The following is a 19,508-nucleotide window of genomic DNA, read 5'->3' on the forward strand; positions in this document are numbered from 1 at the left end:
GATCAAAAGTTTCATGAGTTTTACTTAAATATGGAATGTATTATGAAAATTCACTTATGCCTGTTGGGTGAATATCCTTTCTATAATGATTTGTTTTTCTTTGGAGATATTTATTTTGATATATTGTCTACATAGGGCTTGGATATTTTTCCTCCACTTAAAAAATGTCTGTCATTATTTCTTCAGTAGACAATCAGCTACAATCCTTGCCTGTACTGTGGATTTAAAATCAACTGCAAATTGCTGAAGAATTGCACTTCAAGTGGTCCCAAGAGACAGGAGGAGCAGGTCTTCACTATAATGGAAGAGGCCAAGAGCTCGAAGAATGGAAATCATGACCCAAGGAAGTCTGTCCGTCTTGTCTGTGAGGAAGGCAAAGCAGTCAAAGTTACAAATAATCAAAATTATAAACATAATAGAAATGACAAATCTGTGAAGGATGTTGGGAGAAGCTCTCCAAGTGGGAATAGCAGCAAAAAAAGTAGACAAAATGATGTTTGTTCTGAAAAACAAGGAGAAAATAAATCATGCAGAGTAAATAGTTGTATTTCTGGAGCTAAAGATACAGGGTCAAACGTCCAGGATCGAAGTCATGGAAAAGCAAAAAAATTTTCTAATTTATCAGCAGCAGTGGAAAACCTGAAACAGACAAAAGCTCAAGCAGTGGGAGAAAACTTTCCAAGCTCCCATGTTTCAGGGAATGGGCTCGGTACGGAAGGCTTAACAGCTGCACAGAAAGGGAAACTGGTGTTGGAAAATCCACTGGGAGTTCATCCGTTGAAGACTGGTGTTGATCAGACTGGTGAGCCTGGTAAGACTGCTTCAGATCAAAGGAAAATGGAACATAAGCCTGATGACTTCAGTGAGTATTATTCACCACTGCTCTATTCAATTTTCTCCTCGTAAAATTGTTAACAATCTGAAACGGGCTTTGAAATGTTTCTATTTGCATGTTTGTTGTTTTTTGGTTCTTTTTTTCACATATAGTAAGTTGCTGATTGCATTTAGAGAGAGCATACTATTCATTGATGCATATTACTTAGAGAATAAGAGATTATGATAATAGCTGTCCTTTTATCTCATGCCTAAGACATAAACATCTTTGCAAGATACTTAGTGTGCATGGGTTTCAGGCAATTTTGTGAACATAGTGTCCTGAGAGGGGAGAACCCTTCATAATGTCATTGCTACTTGTGGAAATCCCAGCTATTTCTGCTTTTCAGAAACATCAGAGGAAAAATTGTCAATAAAAGTTTTTTTTATAGGTGGGAGAAAATATTTACATTAAGTTCTGTGATAGTTTTGCTCTTTTTGTTACTAAAAGCATTTAGGGTATGGTTTGGCAGATGGCTTTCAGTTTAGGGAGTTCTGGAATACATACCATCCATCAGTGGTTACCCTCATGAGTGTTCAATTCTTATACATATTTTTCAGTTTCAGAATTAAATATATGGATCAGGCTTTGTCTCGCTTCAGGTTAACTCCTTAGTTCAGGATTTTCTACCCTTTTTCAAAATGTAGCTCTTTCTAATAAAAATGCTGTTTCAAGATGACGTGCTAGTGCAGACCTTCTGTTTGAAGTGTTTCTCACTATTGCAACAGCCACAGCAGTTGCTTGTATGGGAATACTAGGAAAATATTAAAGTGCATATTTTTTTAGCTATCTTAAAAAAATTTAACAGGGAAAATATGTTGAAATAGCAGCATTCTGTGAGCAGTCAGGTCTTTGGGAACCACCATCATGTACTGTAGGGACCATCTGTCACTGAGAAATCAGGACTTGAAAACTTGCTCAATTTTGATTCCTAACTAGTCTGGGGGCACAGATCTCATTTGAAAGGAAAGAAAAAAATGATCCGAACCACAAATAACCCTCAGTTTTGCTGATGTGAAAACTACCGGGATAATTTAAGATGTAGATGTTTGTCTAGATGACTGGACTATGAACAATTCGTAGGCATCTGGAGGAACTGGCCTTTCGGAGTTGCCGTGCGTGTTTGTGCGTAGCAGCGTTCCACAGTTCTGTGGTTGCCAGCCGTGGGTGTCACGGTGTCGCCAAGGGTTCAGGTGCGACTCCAGCAGCCTTCTAAATCCAGGGCTTGGAACACCTGATGTCTGGCTCTGTAGGATCATTTGGGTGAACGTCTTTAAGGTAGTTCTGTGATTGTTTCCTTAACAAAATGTATTGTGTAAAAAATTTTAAGCCTAATATTTCTTATTTCTGTTACAGTAGAGCATGAGGATCTTGTGTACTTTGTCCTGCATAACAAAAAAAAAACCTTTCTTGCCTTGAAGAACTTTAGAGATTGTGAAGTTATGACTGAAACACAAAATGAATCTACCTTTTTTTTTTTTTCTCTTTTTGATAAGCACTCTTAGTAGCGCACTGATTTCTGAAGTGACTTCAAAATACTGGTTGACATACTGAAAAGATTCTAACATCTAAGGGGATGTTGGCCAGCCTTTGGACAAAAAACTGGAATGTAGCTCTAATTTGTGTCTGGCTCTAACTGCTCTGTACTTGCACTTTTCTTCTCCTTGAGTTACTCTGAAGAAAATCACTATTTCTTTCTTTAGGTAAAATAAAGAATTCTGAATCAACTAAAGAACATACTTTGGAAGCTGATTATTTAGAAAACACCACTGTTATTGATGAATCTAATCTGACAGTTGAACAGCAACTAGGATTGAAACAAGCTGAAGAACGTCTGGAAAGAGATTATATCTCCCGACTTGAAAAAGTAGGTTGAGTTATTTGTCAGATGAAAAAGAAAATAGGTGTCTTCTTTCATTATAATCACTATATTTCTGGTTGGGTGGCATTTCAACTAGAGCCTATTGCCTCTGTTTCTTTCTTCTTTATAATGAATCACTTCAGCAGTCTAAGACATTATCCCTAATAGTTAACTAGTCATTCATCATGGCAGATGATGTGGACTGAAAACTTAGCCTTCCTTTTGTGGCACATGTGGCCTGTATTTTTTAGTTTTACAGACCTAAAGGTTTACAGTTCCATTACTTACCTAAGATTTTCTAGAAGGTCTGGTTACCTGGAAACTTGGAATACAAGATCGAGAGGCACCTTGCGCTATCTTCAGTATATTAGCACCTTCATCTGCACTGAAGATGACTCCTTAAAAATGTTTGTCTAAACTGTTCTTAATATTATCTCCAGTGAATCAAATTTCAGAGGCAGTATAGGTAACCCAGAAGTTTTTCTTAATGTCTAATATAAGTGTCTCTTACAACATTTTAATCCCTCATATGTTGTCCTAGCAAAATAAACATAAATTTACCACTTTTTTTTTCAGCAATTTTCTACATTACCATTCCTACCGTCTTATCTTCTTGAGACTTGCTCTTTTTTTCTTTGGTCTTGGGTTTTTTTAGTTACTGGTTCATTGTTGTTGCATTTCTGTAGGCATCTAACGTGTGACTGGTATCCAGAATTGGACATGCAATTTCAGCTGAGGTCTTACATGGAAAGGGGAAAGCTGACTTCATCTGTCCAAAATACAGCATTTGTGTTTAGGATATCTGCTTTTTTAGCAGCAATAGGATATTGGCTTGTAGTTTGACCAGCAGTGATCCCTGTATCTTTTTCTTAAGAAATATCCAATCAAGTCTTCCCAGCCCTTGATTTTCTTTGTACTTGATAATACCTAAGGAGGAATGGTACTTTGCTTTGATATTATTTAATTGCAGCCTTTTTATTCAATTTCTGATTTGTTGTGATCACTGAATTTTTGTCATCATATGTCTTCTGTAACCTCTGCCAACTTGGTATCTTTTGTGTTTGTAGTCAGCACACCCTGTATTGAATTTCCTAAGTCTTCAACAAAAATATGAATGTTTTGACCCCAGAAGGACTCCTGTTGAAAAGTATTTGGCACTACATTGGTGGTGAGCCAGTGTGTGTATGTGTAGTCCGAGGACAGTTTTCTGAGCAGTTTTGCTCTCACCTTACTGTTCTTTATTTATTTTAAAAATTCAAGGTACAACATCTGCTGGTGCTTTTTCAAGTGTTACGATTTTATTTAAAAAAAAAAAAATCTTAAAATTGGTGTATTGCAATTTGTTTATAGCAGATCAGTTTGTCACCTATGACCTATTTTATGTGCTTATTAATAACATAATTTATTACAGAATTTTTCTAGGTACCACCTCTGACTGGTCTTTAATTCCTTGGCTCATTCTCTTTAGCCATTTAAATATATTCTTAAGTTTCTCTTTCCTAGTGGTCTGGAACCTTCCCATTCTCTGAGTTCTTTAAAATACAACCACCTCTGAGATGGGTTAGTATCCAAGCACTAATGTCATGAGGCCTGTCTTGTTTAGATGCATCCGTCTTACCCAAGTAGTAGTCTGTAGCTTTTTTTGTCTTGCTATTTTGAGTTCTTGTCCCTTTCATTAGTCTTAAGCGTAACTAGATGAGTAAGAAAGGCTTTGCAATAGAGACAAAAGGCATTACATGATTCCACCTTTCTGCCAACATCTGTTGATATAATACTGCTGATCAGTATTGTAAAGAAATAGTCCATTTCTTTTAATATTATTATTGCTAATATTCATTCCGTTTTAGAAGAGAGGTAAAATATTTTTATCTCCTTCAATCATCGGATGTTGGATACTTGAATCTTCCGAGCTAGGCAAGTGTAACTACCTATAAGTTGTTTTCCAAATAGATGCTTAGTTTCATCTTATAAGGTATCTATCTCATAGAAAATGAGGATTAAGAGAATTAGTAGTAAAAGCATAATGACCATGTTATTTTAAAGTGATATTTACGTTTAGTTGAAGGGTATCAGACTTTTTTTTTTTTTTTCCAAAAGCAAAAGATCAGACACAGTTAAGTGGAAAAACTTGCCCAAATTTAGCAGTGGTTTAAGTTTCCTTGTAGTGAGTCAAATTTGTTTAACTGATCTATAGTCCACCTTAGTGTTGTTATGTCACTGTTTAAACATCTGGTGTTTTCAGTGTACTTCTCGGTTTTGGTAAATATAGATGTATTAGAACTAGGATGAAAATGATAAGCAGGGGTTTTAACCGGTATTAGTTATTGGAAGAATGCTAACAAGTCTGTAAAAAAACTAAGGCCTTTTTATCTTTCCAAAGAGCATATAAAAAAGTTTCAAATATCTATAACTGTGTTGTTAGAGCAAGAAAATAGAACTGCAGGATGAGACAGTTTAAAGTGGAGTATTTGCAAACAACCCCTCATCATTGCAGAGGTGGTCCTGTCTGCCTTTTATTCTAGTAGTTCTTAGTGGTTTCCTGGTTGAAAAGACTCCCCAGTACCCCCTCTTAGACCTTAGGAAAATAGTCATTTCCTCCCCCTTCATCTTCTCCTGAGGCTTTGCAGCTTCTTGCAGATTCTCAGAGCTCTCCATCTGTGCGCTCTATCTCTCCCAGCCTGTCTTTACAAAAAGATGCTTGTTCTTCACGTTTCTCCAGTTTTAAGCATTGCAAATTATTCGTCAAAATGGCATAATCTTACCCCTTCTCAGAGGATCCCACATTATCCAGAGTATAGTCATTAGTAAGTCAGAAACTGGCTATCTTCCTACTTCCTGGCCAGCCGCACCCTTTTTAATGGAACAAAAACTGCAGTACTTGCAGAGTACGCTGCAGATACGCCAGCCAAACACCACCACCATCTGTCATAACGTGTATAGTAGATGTGATGAACACTCCACATTTTCTCATCAGAGAAAAGAGGATAGATGCTGAGATTTCATAAATCCATAGTTATTAAAAGCTTGAGCTGTCAGGGGAGCAGCTTACTGGCCTTTAGGTCAGCCCTAAGAGGCATAAACTCTTCAGTCTTAATCTTGCCTCACTAGAAGTTACTGAGGTGTTTCTGCTCCGGCAGGGGGATTGGACTGGATGATCTTTTGAGGTCCCTTCCAATCCCTAACATTCTGTGATTCTGTGATTCTGAGAAGTGTCATATTCAAGTTATCTCACTTCTTTTCCTCACTTTCCCCACTTGTCATATGGGTAAAAATTAATTTCCACTGTGTTTTTTGGAGATTAATGTTTGCAAGGCACCTTGACATTTCAAGTGTTGCATAATTGTTAAATACAATTTATTACTCAAATAATTTTTTCAGACACTATTGGCAGCAACATTTTCTTTTAATCTATGGCCATTTTTCCTCAGCGCTCCCCAGAATACACCAGCTGTCAGTATCTATGCAAGCTCTGCTTAGTTCACATTGAAAATATCCAGGGAGCTCACAAGCATATTAAAGAAAAACGGCATAAGAAAAATATAATGGTAAGTTAACAAATTTGATTTTTGACTGATATATGTTCCCCCCCTTTCTTTTTTTTTAAATGAAACAATTTTTTTTTTTTTTTTTTTTTGTTATGTGGTACGTTTCCTCTGTTTGGTCATGCTCATTCAGCTGAAAGTTTGTGTGCTGAGCAGGGATCCACAAATTTCTGTTGCTTTTTTTTTCTGTTTGAGAGTAAGGACTTGATGATCTGTCCAAGCAGAGAGGAAAGAACATTTTTGATTATTGCTTCTGAATTAGTGTCTCTGAATAGTGGGCAGTTGTTCATACTTGTAGAAACAGAAAGCAGGATAACTTAAGGTAACTTACTTGAAAACATGTTTAGTTTTTCTGTTTCTTAAAAAGAAAAAATAATTGCTGGTAGCAAGACCTCCAGGGACTGGAGGTGGAGTTGGGGATGTAGTTTTTGTCTGTTTTTTTCTCTGTTATCTGACTTGTGAGATTTTTAGCAACATCCTTTCTGTTGATGGATAAGCAGAGGGGATAGTGTGTCTAGACTAAAAAAACAGAGTTAAAGCAGGGAGAGATTCAATTCCTGAGTCACTCATCATTGCCCTGGGTTTATGTCTAATATGAAAAACAGTTCTAAGCTTTTCAAAGAGTAAAAGAGTTTCCTTATCAGATACTATGGTGTTACCATTTGCTTTGCTTTAAAGAACTGTTACATGCATGAAATCCAGTAAATGGCACAGAGGTTTTCTTGCCAACCTGTTTTTTGTAAATGCTGATGACTACAAATTCCCAAGTGTGTAGGTTTTTGTGATTCAGGTGGTTAAAATTACTCTTCCTACAACCATTCCCCCAAACTCAGTCACCTAGTTACTCCTGTTTCCACGTATTTCTTGCAATACTTACTTTGTAATCATTGCTCTTAATTCTATCATATATGCAAGCCATCACCTGGAAAACTCTGAACACCATAAATCCAGTTTACATCTCAGAAAGTAACATATTTTTATTACGTTGAGTTAGTATTTGTAAAGGATTCTGGTTCTTTTGCTGTCTGCTAAATTGTGTAATGAAAAAAAATTAATAAACTGGCAACAAACCAGCCCCATGTCTGATACGGAAACGCTTTCATACCATGTTTTTTGTGTGCTCAAGGAGAGAGAAATTGAGGAATGAGGTTTCTGTACCACTAAATGGAAATGCTAGAGGAAAGGGAGCAGTTTCAGCTTTTAACACTTGTCTTCAAATAGCTTTACATTGTGTGCCACATCAGTGATAAGAAGTATCTGTCTAAATGTTACTTCATAAAATACTCCTGTTTACTGCTCTTACTATGAGATACATGACTATCAAATAAGCTTAGCAGCAGCTGTGGTTTCCCCACTCAAGAAAAACCCTAAAGCAGTGACATTAAAAAACCCACAGTCCTTTACAAAGGCACATACTCTTTCTTCTGTTCTTATTTGAACAAATTTAGCATAAGATTTGAGAGATGCAGCCTAGAAACAACCAAACATTTTCATACTGCACTGTGTTTTCTTAGTGCATAATTATTTTCTCGTGACTATTTATTTCTGTTGTCAGTCACATATTCCGTTTAGTTGATGAATTTGTGAAACAAGTGATGTACTTACTCCCAATGACTCGATGCATCTGACATTTCTTGCTGTTGGATTAAATTGATTGAAATTTGATACACTAAAAATAGCACTTTTTGGCACCAGCTGTTCAGGCAGCAATGAGGCTCAGCCCCAAATTTCTTGGAGCCAGGAATACTTTTCTGCTTCTGATATCTTTCCTTCAAGTACAGTCCACCCTGAAAAAAATCTGTGTGACTCTAGAAAAACTTTCTCAGCTCAGTTCCTTTGACTATATAGGAACAATTACAGCTTTTCATTTCCTTGGATGAATTTGGTTTCGGAACTGTCAGCAAACGTGGTTCAGGAATGTAACACAACAGATTTTCTCCCCAGTTGCCAGCTGTGAAACAACATGTTCTCTTTAAGTACTGAGCATCTACTGCCATTTCTGGGAGCCACACAAGCACATTGGCCAGTTAGGCCGGGCTTAATTCCTACCTTTGAAAGTGTTTGGTCAGGATACCATGGAAATAGCAGAGCACAAACGGCAAACAGTATGTTCTAATATCATGCAGTTGTACGAGATAACCTTTTTCTCTTAAAATATCAGTTTTTGCTTTTATCATCCAACAATTATTCAGGAAAAGCAAGAAGAAAATGAGCTGCGTGCCCTTCCACCCCCCTCTTCTGCACAGTTGGCTGCTCTGAGTTTTACACTCATTGAGGCAGCAAATGAACAAGGCATATCAGATGATGACTTCAGAATTCGTCAAGAAATTGTAAACGAGATGGAGAAAATTATTCAACAGCCCTTACCAGGTATACATAGTGTTCTCCATTTTCTTTAGGTGAAAATTTTTCTTTTTATTTGTTTTTACACGGATTTTGATACCTTCATTAATGATTAATTAATGCATTTTGGGGTTAAATTATGTTTATATTATACAATACAAATATATACAGGCATTTTAATACAGACTGGCAGTTGATTTAAAAGAAGCTAACAAACCTACAAAAAGAGAAAAATACAGTTGTGCTTATTTTTTGCTTCTTTCTCATATGTGTTTATTGAAGCTATTAGTCCTCTTTGAAGTGATGATTTCTGCTGAAAAGTGGAAATTTCCAGGGCACAAAATATTTCCTTCCATGTTTAAAGCCTCAGCCACTGAGGATCTCCCTCAGGCTCTAATCCTACAAACCTTCACACCTGTACCTTGCCTAGCATTACTGAATATCTGTGGCTGTTAAGGTAGAGATTGTGGTTTGGTGTGGTTTTTTTTTTTTCCCAAGTGGGGAAACTTAATTAAACTAATATAAATGTAGCAGGAGGGGAAAATGAGGAGGACTTTCAAATACATTTTTTCCTACTGGACCTTCAGTTGTTTATAACATCTTTTAGTGCAGATAAATGTTGCATGAGACAATTTTTTTTAAAAGCAGAGTTCTAGGAAGAAAAAAACTAGACCTCAGCTATGAGTGATTTTGGTAAGCATATGAGACATTTGCAGTACTTAATTGTGATCTGAAATACCTGCAGGTATTAAGCAATAGCTGTTAAAACAAATAATTAAAACCAACAACAGTTATTGTTTAGCAGATATTTCTTCTCCTGTATATTTATAGTTTGTGGGTCCCAAAATGAGCAGAGGTGTTCTTTGAGATCAACTATGGCTTCCCAAAGTCTCTTGAATTGTCTTAAATAAGTACAAATGTTAAATTCAGTTAACCACAAATAAATGTCATACCTCATCTGCCTTTTTCTTGATTGAGTGCTTTATGTTGATTAAAAATTAGAGTAATTAAAAAAAAGGTCTGAGTAGGTTAAATGTTTGTTCCACTTTTTTTTTTTTTTTCCATCAGTGGGTTAGTGAAGTTCAGTACATTAATAAAGTTTGTAAAAATTGTCTGGATAAATTGAATGGTAATCTTCCTCCTCCCCCTTCAGAAATGCCGTATGTTACTTCAACAGGATGTGTTAGACATTCAAATCCAGTTTATACTACTGCTAGATAATCTTCAACATTTGCTGCTTTGCATTGATGTCCCATCATCTCCTATAGTTAAGTACACTGGGAGTTTGAGAGCTGATTTTTGGAGCTACAGTAACAGTGGCATGATGTTAACAGTCATTTGCTTTTGATTGAATCTGGACAGAAGAAAGTATCAATCTCATTGACAAAAAATAAGTTTTCGAAGTATTTAATCTATATTGAAACTGAGTTGCTATTCTATACTGTCCTTAGATTTTAGAAATTTTTTCCGTTTGCTCTGTAAAAGTACCGTAGAGATAAAGATTTTTTGTTTCCTGCAGGATGATCTGCTTTAGTTTCAGGAGCTATATTCAATATCTTTTTAAACATAAGGTGCTGAGTAGAACAGGGCTTGTAAGGTGGTTGTTTGCTAATCTGTTTGCTCTGTAATGTTGCTGTTTGTGGCTCCTAGTGCAAACTTCTGCTCTGACATGCTGTTGGGTTTTCCACTGATAGCATGTTAGCATAAGGCAAAGGAGATTATTACTTTCATAAACACTCATGAAAATTATATTGTTGTTATTTTTATTGTTATTATTATTGTTTACCATACAGAAATTAGTTTTGAGAGGGCTAGTTTCTAGATAGTGAAAACCAGAGAAAAGTAAGTTTGAAGCTTTGTATGTGTAAGATTTTGTCTTTTAAGAATTATTGTTTATGGAGCGGAATGATATTTCTCGTATTATTACTGAATAGTTACTTTCTAATTAGTTTAGCTCTGTTGGACATCTTTGCAGGTAAGGAACTGTATTAACTATAAAAACTAAATGGATACTGTACTTTGTGTCATTATGTTTCATATACATGTTTTGTAATAAGTTGTGCATAGAAACTTGGTAATGGAATTAACGGTTTGTAGCACATATTGAAAAAATTTTGACAAAGTGTATGAGGCAACAAAGAATTTTGTAATCGGCTGACTGCTGCAGTGGAATCAAGCTGTAGCGAATAAAAGCATTTAAATAAAATCCTGCACTAAGACGGTGACAGTTATTACTATTTTATATTAAATTTTATATTAAGAACCCCCCCCCCAAAGCTGCATTGCAAAAATACTTTAAAACAGCTTGAAAAATCTTGGACATTTGGTAATTATACTGTTTGAATTATCCATTTTCCTGTGATACTGTGTCATGGAAATGACGAGCCCTCACAGGAGTGAGAAAGTGGTTCAATATTCATGAATCTAGGAGTACTGCTTGGGAGTTACAGTATCTAAAGCAAGGTATGCGTCATCCATTAAAGTATTATTTGTTCACTAGCTGTTAAATAATTATGTTTCTCTCTCTTCCAGACTGCTCACTGAGGATGTATGGCTCCTGTTTAACTAGATTTGCTTTTAAAACCAGTGATATTAACATTGATATCAAATTCCCCCCTAAGGTGTGTAGATATTATCTTGTATTAATTAAGACTGTTTTTTAAATAATTCATTATCATTATTAAACTCAGCTGTTGTCATTTAAAACATTTATTATTACTCCATTGCCTTCATCTTCTGCTGGTGCATACAGTGTTAGAATAGCACAAAGCATATAATCTTTGATTTGGTGTCAGGTGTACTATAAATCAAGCAGATAAAGTTTTCATTGCTTACTAGATAACTTTAATTCAGTTTGCGGGGCAATCTTATGCTAGCCTTTAAAAAAAAAAAATAATCTGAGTCAGCATTGAAGCAATATGAGAATAGTTGGCCCTGGATGAGTGCTTTTATGTGCTCAGGATTCAGACAGTAAAAACTTGTAGGGTCTTCGTTCCTCTCCCCCTGTCTTTTGAAGGTGAGGCTAAAAGTGACAATTTTGCTTTTGTTTTCTAGTCACAAGTAGATGTCACATCCCCGATTACAATTTACTGCGGTACTAAATTCTTGCAGAGCAGATTATAACTTACCTTTAAACACTGACGTGGCTGATTCATGTTTAATACGTGATATTAGAAGCACGTTCTTCTTAGAGTCACAGCTGCTGAACTTGCTCTTTCTTTTGACTGTCTGTGTTACAGTGAAATTCAAAATACCTGTTTTGGGTACATACTTCCATATGCATTTTGAAATGATCCTGCAGTTAGGAAGCAAAACTGAGCACTTTTTCACACGATTGCTTGTGAATTGTACCATGTCACTTTTTCACAAAGGCTCAAAGGTGGTGCTAATTTTTAGCTTTTATTTGAAATATTTACAGCTTATATTTGAAACAACACTTCAGTTGATTACTGGAGAGAAAAGCAAACATTTAAAATTTATAGCTTTTGAAAACCCTTGGGAAAGTACTGACATGAAATTCTTTAGTGTTGTGTGTGTTGTGTGTTTCTAGTGGCATGTGTCAACATTGAAATTGTTGTATATATGGCAAGTATTTTGTTTTCACTTTATGGAGTCTGTTAATATGGAACTAGAACAGAAGTATTAAGTAAAGAAAGCGGGCTAATATGTTTACTAGTACCTGTTTTTATGGTGCAAACAGATACAGTTAACTTTTTCATTAATACTGACACATGATATTTACTTTTGCGAAACAACATAGTGTTACTAGTTGTTCAACCTAAGTAGTTTTAAACTAAGTGTAAAATAAAATAGGGTAGTCTGAATACTGTAATCTCCTCTACTTTTGTTGTTTTAGATGAGTCAACCAGATGTTCTGATACAGGTGCTTGAAATCTTGAAGAACAGTGGTGAGTTTTAGCTTCATCTCATTTCTATTTAATTACCATTCCAGCTGCTGTTCACTTGTTTTATGCTTAATTTTTGTGTAAACTTACAAAAATGGATTAGTTTTCAGCCAAAGTATCTGAACTGTTTTTATGAGTGTGACTTTTGTGAATACCAGTGCTTGTGTAAGTGAGAGATGGGAACCTGCAGCAGGAGAATGACAGCTCACATAGTCCAGTTCAGATTGCCAGAGTTCATGGTGGTAGTGTTAGATGTCAGGTCAAAAAGTATTTAACTTTGTGGGAGGAATTCTCAGCAGTAAACCAAAAAGTCACTTTCCACTTGTATAGGAACATCAGTTAAAATTATTACAAGATTTCTGAAACTTGTAGCCTCCTTGTTCTGTCAGGAGGTTGTTTAACCCTGCAATTGCACATCCTGAAATAAGTGGCAGAAGTAACGTTGCATTTTGGATCCTTGAGGAAATTTTGACAGGTCAGCTCCATAAGTGGTTCTCAGACTATCCTGGTAGTTTTTCAGAGGTTCAACCTTGTGTCTTTCAGATGTTGTACAGACAAAAAGGTTCTAGAAGAGATGCCAGCCCAGTTTCCTGACAAGGGTGTGGTGTGGTTTTTGGTTTTCCCTGCTGGCTCTGTGAGCATCAAAGAAACAAGAAAATATTGCTTACTGGTTAGCCATGCAGCACCTAATTTGAGTTGTTCTGTAAAAGTGTGGTGTACATGTAATAGCTTTGAAGAAAAAATTGGGAAAACTGTCAAAAGAATTTCATTCATCATCTTTTCTTTTCTCCTTGCTTAGATGTCTACTCAGATGTGGAGTCAGATTTCCATGCCAAAGTTCCTGTTGTCTTTTGCAAAGATGTTAAAAGGTACATGTCATTGAAAAGGATTTTTAATGAGATACCAGTTTCTGCTGTGCTTGTTCATAGCCGTTTGATTGCACTCCTGACAAGAAGTATTACTGTAACATTTAGCTAACATTCATGTGAAAGGGGAATTGCTCATACCCAAAAATACAATATAGATAGATTTGGTTTTGTGCTTCATATTGTTCATTAGTTGTAGGAATCTGAAAATACCAGTTCTACTTGTAGTTAAAAAGGGGAAAAGTAGAATGTTATTCAGTTGATATTTAAAATTCTTGCCAGCAGTTTAATCCAAGGCTTTAAAAACATTTTATAAGATACAGATTACCAGTAAGGACACATCATCTGGCAGTTGCAGTAAATTCCTAAGAAGCAGCAACCTCCAAAATGAAACATGGTTACTGTAGGATGCCCATGTTGCTTTGACTGGCCAGGGGTATGTGACAGACACTTTTGGGAAGTAAATGCACCAAGGGTGGACATATTTCTTCTTGTGTTTGTAGATTAAGCAGGTACCTTTAAGTACTAAGAGAATAGAAATAATTATTCTGAAAAGCACACCAAAAGTTTTTAGAGCATCTGTTCTGTGGACTTAGCAACTCTGAGTATGCAGCAGGCCTGGGGGCTCTATTTGTTTATTTGTTTACTTATTTATTTGGTATGTGGAAGATAATATATGGAATTTTAGTTGTGTAAGATTGTGCTATTAAGTAACAGCAGAACTTAGAGCAAATTCCTAATGTTGTTTTATATTTTTAGCTGTAATGAATTTCTGTGAGTTCTAGATCCAACTGATGAGTTAATAGTAAAGAAAATGTGATTATGTTCTGTAGCTTTTGTTTAAAAAGTTCAGGTTCTTACATAGGGAGACATTGATGCATGTTTTTATTATGATGGATGTGGTGCCTCACCTTCCCCCTGCCCCAACCATCATCTATATACACAAGGCGATAACTTTTTTTTTTTGCTGTTTTATATTTGTAATTACAGTGGTTTGACATGTAAAGTAAGTGCTAGAAATGATGTGGCTTGCCTTACAACTGACCTGCTGGCTGCACTTGGTAAACTGGAGCCCGTCCTTATTCCCTTGGTTTTGGCTTTCCGCTACTGGGCTAGAGTAAGTTTATGAATATTGAGGAAAATTAAATATGTTTATTTCTTCTTTTTAAGTACTGCATGCAATGTAATATATAATATATGTTATTAGAAAATAACTTCATGCCACTTCTTACCTTAACAGGCCAAAATGAAACGGAAGGTTTTTGTGTGAAACTGTGAATATATGTAAAGCTTCCACTATTCTATTAGCAAGCTATTGTGCTAGTTCCTTGAAAGTAGTTAATTGATCCTTGAAAAACAGCTCAACAGAGCAATCAGGTCTTGCAAACTTTCTGCTCTTGAGGTCACATTGAAAACAGTTCACTTGCTCAAAAAAGGGTCTGTCATACCCTGCTGTACTTACAGACGTCAGCGGTAATCACGGGAACCAAGTTACGGTGTTCATAGCCAGCATAAAACTGTCTTGAAACTGCTGCCAGGCCATATTTGACTTAAAGTGTCTTGGCTTTATTGAGAAGTCAGTTGCATGATATTGTCGGCAGGATTTAGTAAGGTGGTGTTACAAAAATTCCTGGTTTACAACATATAATTAGAAGCAATAGAAACTACAAAGGACTGTTCCAAGTCTGTTACGTTTATTACATCTCTGAGTTCCTGTAGAAGAGATCAGGATGAACTTACAGTCAGATGCGTAGAATCCCCATCTCCATACATGAGAGATTGCACAGTAACAACTACCTGATAGTTGACTGAAATTCTAGATAGGAACCCACACATGTCCCACAAACACAAAATGTGATGAAACTGAAGAGAATAACATTTAATGAAATAGTGTAACTTAAGGCATTGTATGAATTACTATAATTTGCATTTTAACTGTATATGGCATGAGATAACAACTGCAGTTTCTGAGATAAGGATTTTGTGTTTCACTCTAGTATATATCACATTTCTTTAATATTTATCCTCTTACAGTAGATTTTAAATTAAAATGCTGATGTTACATCAGAAAAGTAATGATTTATTCTCTTACAGCTCTGTCACATTGACTGTCAGGCTGAAGGTGGGATTCCCTCATATTCCTTTGCCTTAATGGTGATATTTTTTCTTCAACAAAGAAAACCATGTATTTTACCATCCTATTTGGGCAATTGGGTAAGTGCTTTGGTAATATAGTAACCTCCTTGTTAAACTGTCGAAGTTATGCCTGTGTTCTGCAAGGTCATAAAATGTACAAAATTTTATTACTTAAGAATAAATAAATAAAACACATTGGTAGTTAATCATCACACAGTTGATGCCTGGTGATTCTGATGACTTTTAAAAAAAGGCAGCTGCTATAGCCTGTGCAATTGTGTCGTGCTGTATTTTGGAGAAAGGGTAGATATTTTCTTCTTTGGTTCTCAGAATTTATTTCTCTGATACCAGTTATTGTGGAGGGGAATAAATATCACAATTGTCAGTGTTACCTTTGGTGAAAACTTTTGGTTGTATGTATGATAGTCTTGTTTCAGAGCTGCTTTAATTGTTTTTAGATTGAAGGCTTTGATTCGAAGAGGCCGGATGACCACCAGCTGAAAGGTATAGAAGAAGGAGAGTTTGTACGGTGGGAGTACAAACCACCGGCAAATGGTGCAGCAAAAAACTCAGTTGGTACAGAAAGTAAAACTAAAGTTGAACAACAAAAAGGTGGTGGTAAAAAGGTAACAAGCTTGGAAGTGGACAACCAAAGTAATGCAAAGGAGAAGCACGGCAATGTAAGTCATGGCTTTGTTTCATTAAAAAGCCTATTCTGTCTCTTTTCCATGTTTTTTGTCTTGAAACATTAATATTGGATGGAACCAGGAAAAAAAATGGGAATTTTCATTTCTTACTGCAGTTGAGCATTCTTGTCCTTGTGTTTTAGTCTCTCTTAGCATTCAAAACCCCTCACCAAGTTTCACTGGGACAACTGTGGTTAGAACTGTTGAAGTTTTACACACTGGAATTTGCTTTGGAGGAATACGTCATCAGCATACGGGTACAAGAACTCTTAACCAGAGAGAATAAAAACTGGCCTAAAAGGCGAATAGCCATTGAAGGTAGGATAATACCCTTTCTAGTTCTGTAGTTATCCTGCATTAATATCTTTATTTACCCAATACTTACAGGTCTGTCACAAGTCTGAGCAATAAACTAAATCAAAAATGGAGAAGTACATCTATTTTTTTTTATATATTTTGTCAGCTATTTAGTCTGATTAAAGACAGTTTTTCTGTTTAGTACTACGTTTTGCAACCCTCATCCTTGAAGCGCAAGGTGTAAATTTGTCTCACTGTTTCTTACTGTTCTGTTCTTATCTCTTATCTGTTTCTTCCTATAAGCTATTATTTATTCCTTTTTAATAATTCTGATATTATGAACTTTCAGCACCTCTCGCTGCATTTCCAGAACCCACCATGTGTTTTGAGTGTTACCAGCTCTCAGTTTGTTTCTTGTTACTCTAATGCAGGCTGAGCAGAGAGGTTAGTTCTGATCAGAGCGAAATGGAGCAAACCCAGCAAAGTAACACAGACGCACCCCCAGCACCCTCCATTGTCCTTTTCCCTGGGGACAGTGTTTCTGCCCTGTGAAGCTGAGTGGCCTGTCACAGGCCATGCTTCAGGGGCTGAGTATCCTGCCAAGGGAAGTGCTTGTTTCAGGGAGTAAGACCGTATAAATTTGGCATACCCTGATTATATCTGTTGGGGAGAGGAATGGACGAAAAGAGAAAGAGAAAAAGAAAACTATTTTGTCTATTATTTATAACTGGAACATCTTTACTTCTACTCCTCAACTCAGAAAAATATGTAAACAGTACTTAACAGCTGAAGTCAGAGCAATGTGTGGCATTCTGAAATGGCCTTAAGAATATTTGAGGAAGGCTGAGAAACTGTTTAAGGTGATATTTTTATGAAAGCATAAATAATGAATTTTGGACACTTGCTAGGGATGTTGAAGAAGTGGCTTTTCGGTAGCACACATGAGGTCATGAGGAGAAGGGTAAGTAGGCCAAAGAAAATTGTAAAGACGGAGACAGCGTTACTAAAGGTTTCGTGAAGGACAAGTCAGTAAGGTGCAAGAAGGAAAAGTAAAAAGGAAAAAAACAGGAAGTGAATTACTGAGGCACATATTGAGTAGTGGGTATTGAGACCACTCCTGTGGCTTTAATTTCCTCTCCCAGTTCTGTTCTTCAATCACTTTTAGCGACAGAGTTTTAAAACTAGATTAGTGTTTCTTCAGCATGTGAGAAGCTAAAACCTGTGAGATGAAAGGGCAAATTATTGAGGAAGAAACAGGAAATAATTTCAAAAAACAGATTACATTCTGCTTCTGATACCTGCCATTGTTGGTCTTTTTGTGTTGTTTTTGTTTGGTTTTTATAGTTTTTTGTTTTTAATTTTTGCCCCTTCTGTCTGCTTGATTTTTTTACTGTTAAGTTTGTAACTGAAATGATGAAGTAACAGAATCTCAGTTTGATACTATCTTCCCAGGCAAACTCATAGCAACTATGCAAGTGCTCTTTTTACTTGGAAAACATGTTTGATCTAGAAATCGCTAGGAAGGACTAAGAATGAAACCTGGTGAGACTGGTTCATATAATTCTTATAACCTTAACGTTACTCTTGAAGAAATTAATTTCTTAAGGAAAATGCAAATCCTTCTTCAGCGGAGGAGAAAAGTTCAGGCAGGCCTATGTTTATTTTGCCTTTGTATGTTTATTTTAATTTCTAGTTTAGAAATTGACCGTAATGGTACAATATACCTGTGGTTTTCTTTTTAAATAGCACTATTTAGAATGGTTTACGATAGCCAACTATTCACGGCCACACGTGTGTTGTGTTTTGTATGGAAGAAGTCCAAAAAACATTGTGGGCCCTACGTTCTCTTAAGTATATCCAAACACAGTTCTGGATTATATTATAGAAATCTCTTTTTAACTGCCATATCGTAATTTAGGCATTTCAGCTGCCTTAGTGAAATGTAGAAATTTAAGATTACTAATGAAATTTTTCTTTTTCTTCCTAGATCCTTTTGCACTAAAGAGGAATGTTGCACGAAGTCTAAATAGCCAGATGGTATTTGAATACATCCTGGAGCGATTTAGGACAGCATATAAATATTTTGCATGTCCACAAAGTAAAGATGGGATTAAATCCAAGCCAGATACCAAGAAAAAAGAAAAAGGGAAAATGAATAATAAGAAATCCACAAGATCTGAAGAACCAGTAGTCAACTGTTGCCTTCCACAAGGAGAAAAAGTTGTAGATAAACGAAATATAGGAAGTGGATGTAACATACCGGAGAATGAACTTGAATGTACTGAAGTGGTAGAAGCTGTAGCCAAAAGATGTACTTCCAAGAATGTGGACTCTTCGCTACTTTCAACATTGGACTCTAGCAATGATGAAGACAAAGAAACAGCTTTATCCCTTATTTCTCACGAATGCTGTGAATTAAAGCAAAAATCACTTAAAGAGAGGGATGATTTAGAAATTTCAGTTTGTGTAAATGAAGGTGAGCTAAGCTGCCACTGTAACTGCAACGAACATCAGCCCTACGACACAAATTCTAGTAATGAATTTTCTGATGCTGAAAGCAGACAGAGTTTGATAACGGAGTCTCCTCAGAAGAGTAAGTGCACTGGCACACCAGCTACCTCGCCCAACTGCAACGCAATGGTGGAGGCTCATGATCTCAAAGATGAAGGCAAACTCTCTACAGAAGAAATGCATTATGTGTTTGATAAGTTTATTTTGACTTCAGGAAAGGTAAGCTGTGTATTTAGCAGTGCTGGTCATGGATCACTGGGCTCTTACTTTTAAATCACTAAAACTAAGGCTGGATGTCTGACAAGATTCTCCCAATGGTTGTTTCAGTCTCTGTTATGAATGACAGCTCTCTATTCAGGACTGGAAAACACTGAAAGTTCATGCCATTTGGACTAGATGATCTGTAGCCCCCATCTTATGCAAAGCTTTCTGACTCACACGCACATACACACACACAAAAAAAATCCTGAGTCCTGTCTTCTGGTTG

At 36.2% G+C, this 19,508-nt stretch overlaps 1 protein-coding gene across 4 annotated transcripts in view; it reads left to right on the plus strand.

Moving 5' to 3' along the window:
- Positions 1-19,508, plus strand: part of TUT4 (terminal uridylyl transferase 4) — a 50,929-nt gene that overhangs the window by 8,389 nt on the left and 23,032 nt on the right. For 3 of the 4 annotated variants that reach the window (XM_065841655.2, XM_065841657.2, XM_071810232.1), the window contains exons 2-13: positions 187-862; positions 2,578-2,741; positions 6,164-6,280; positions 8,470-8,647; positions 11,153-11,241; positions 12,477-12,528; positions 13,325-13,394; positions 14,382-14,508; positions 15,486-15,605; positions 15,986-16,207; positions 16,357-16,531; positions 18,498-19,240. In XM_065841655.2, coding sequence (XP_065697727.2) covers positions 301-862; positions 2,578-2,741; positions 6,164-6,280; positions 8,470-8,647; positions 11,153-11,241; positions 12,477-12,528; positions 13,325-13,394; positions 14,382-14,508; positions 15,486-15,605; positions 15,986-16,207; positions 16,357-16,531; positions 18,498-19,240 — 2,619 coding nt within the window. In that variant the 5' untranslated portion in view covers positions 187-300. The remainder of the gene's footprint in view (positions 1-186; positions 863-2,577; positions 2,742-6,163; positions 6,281-8,469; positions 8,648-11,152; positions 11,242-12,476; positions 12,529-13,324; positions 13,395-14,381; positions 14,509-15,485; positions 15,606-15,985; positions 16,208-16,356; positions 16,532-18,497; positions 19,241-19,508) is intronic. The other variant, XM_065841656.2, reaches the window with a different exon arrangement.

Source organism: Patagioenas fasciata, chromosome 6, assembly GCF_037038585.1.
Source record: "Patagioenas fasciata isolate bPatFas1 chromosome 6, bPatFas1.hap1, whole genome shotgun sequence".
Taxonomy (NCBI): Eukaryota; Metazoa; Chordata; class Aves; order Columbiformes; family Columbidae; genus Patagioenas; species Patagioenas fasciata.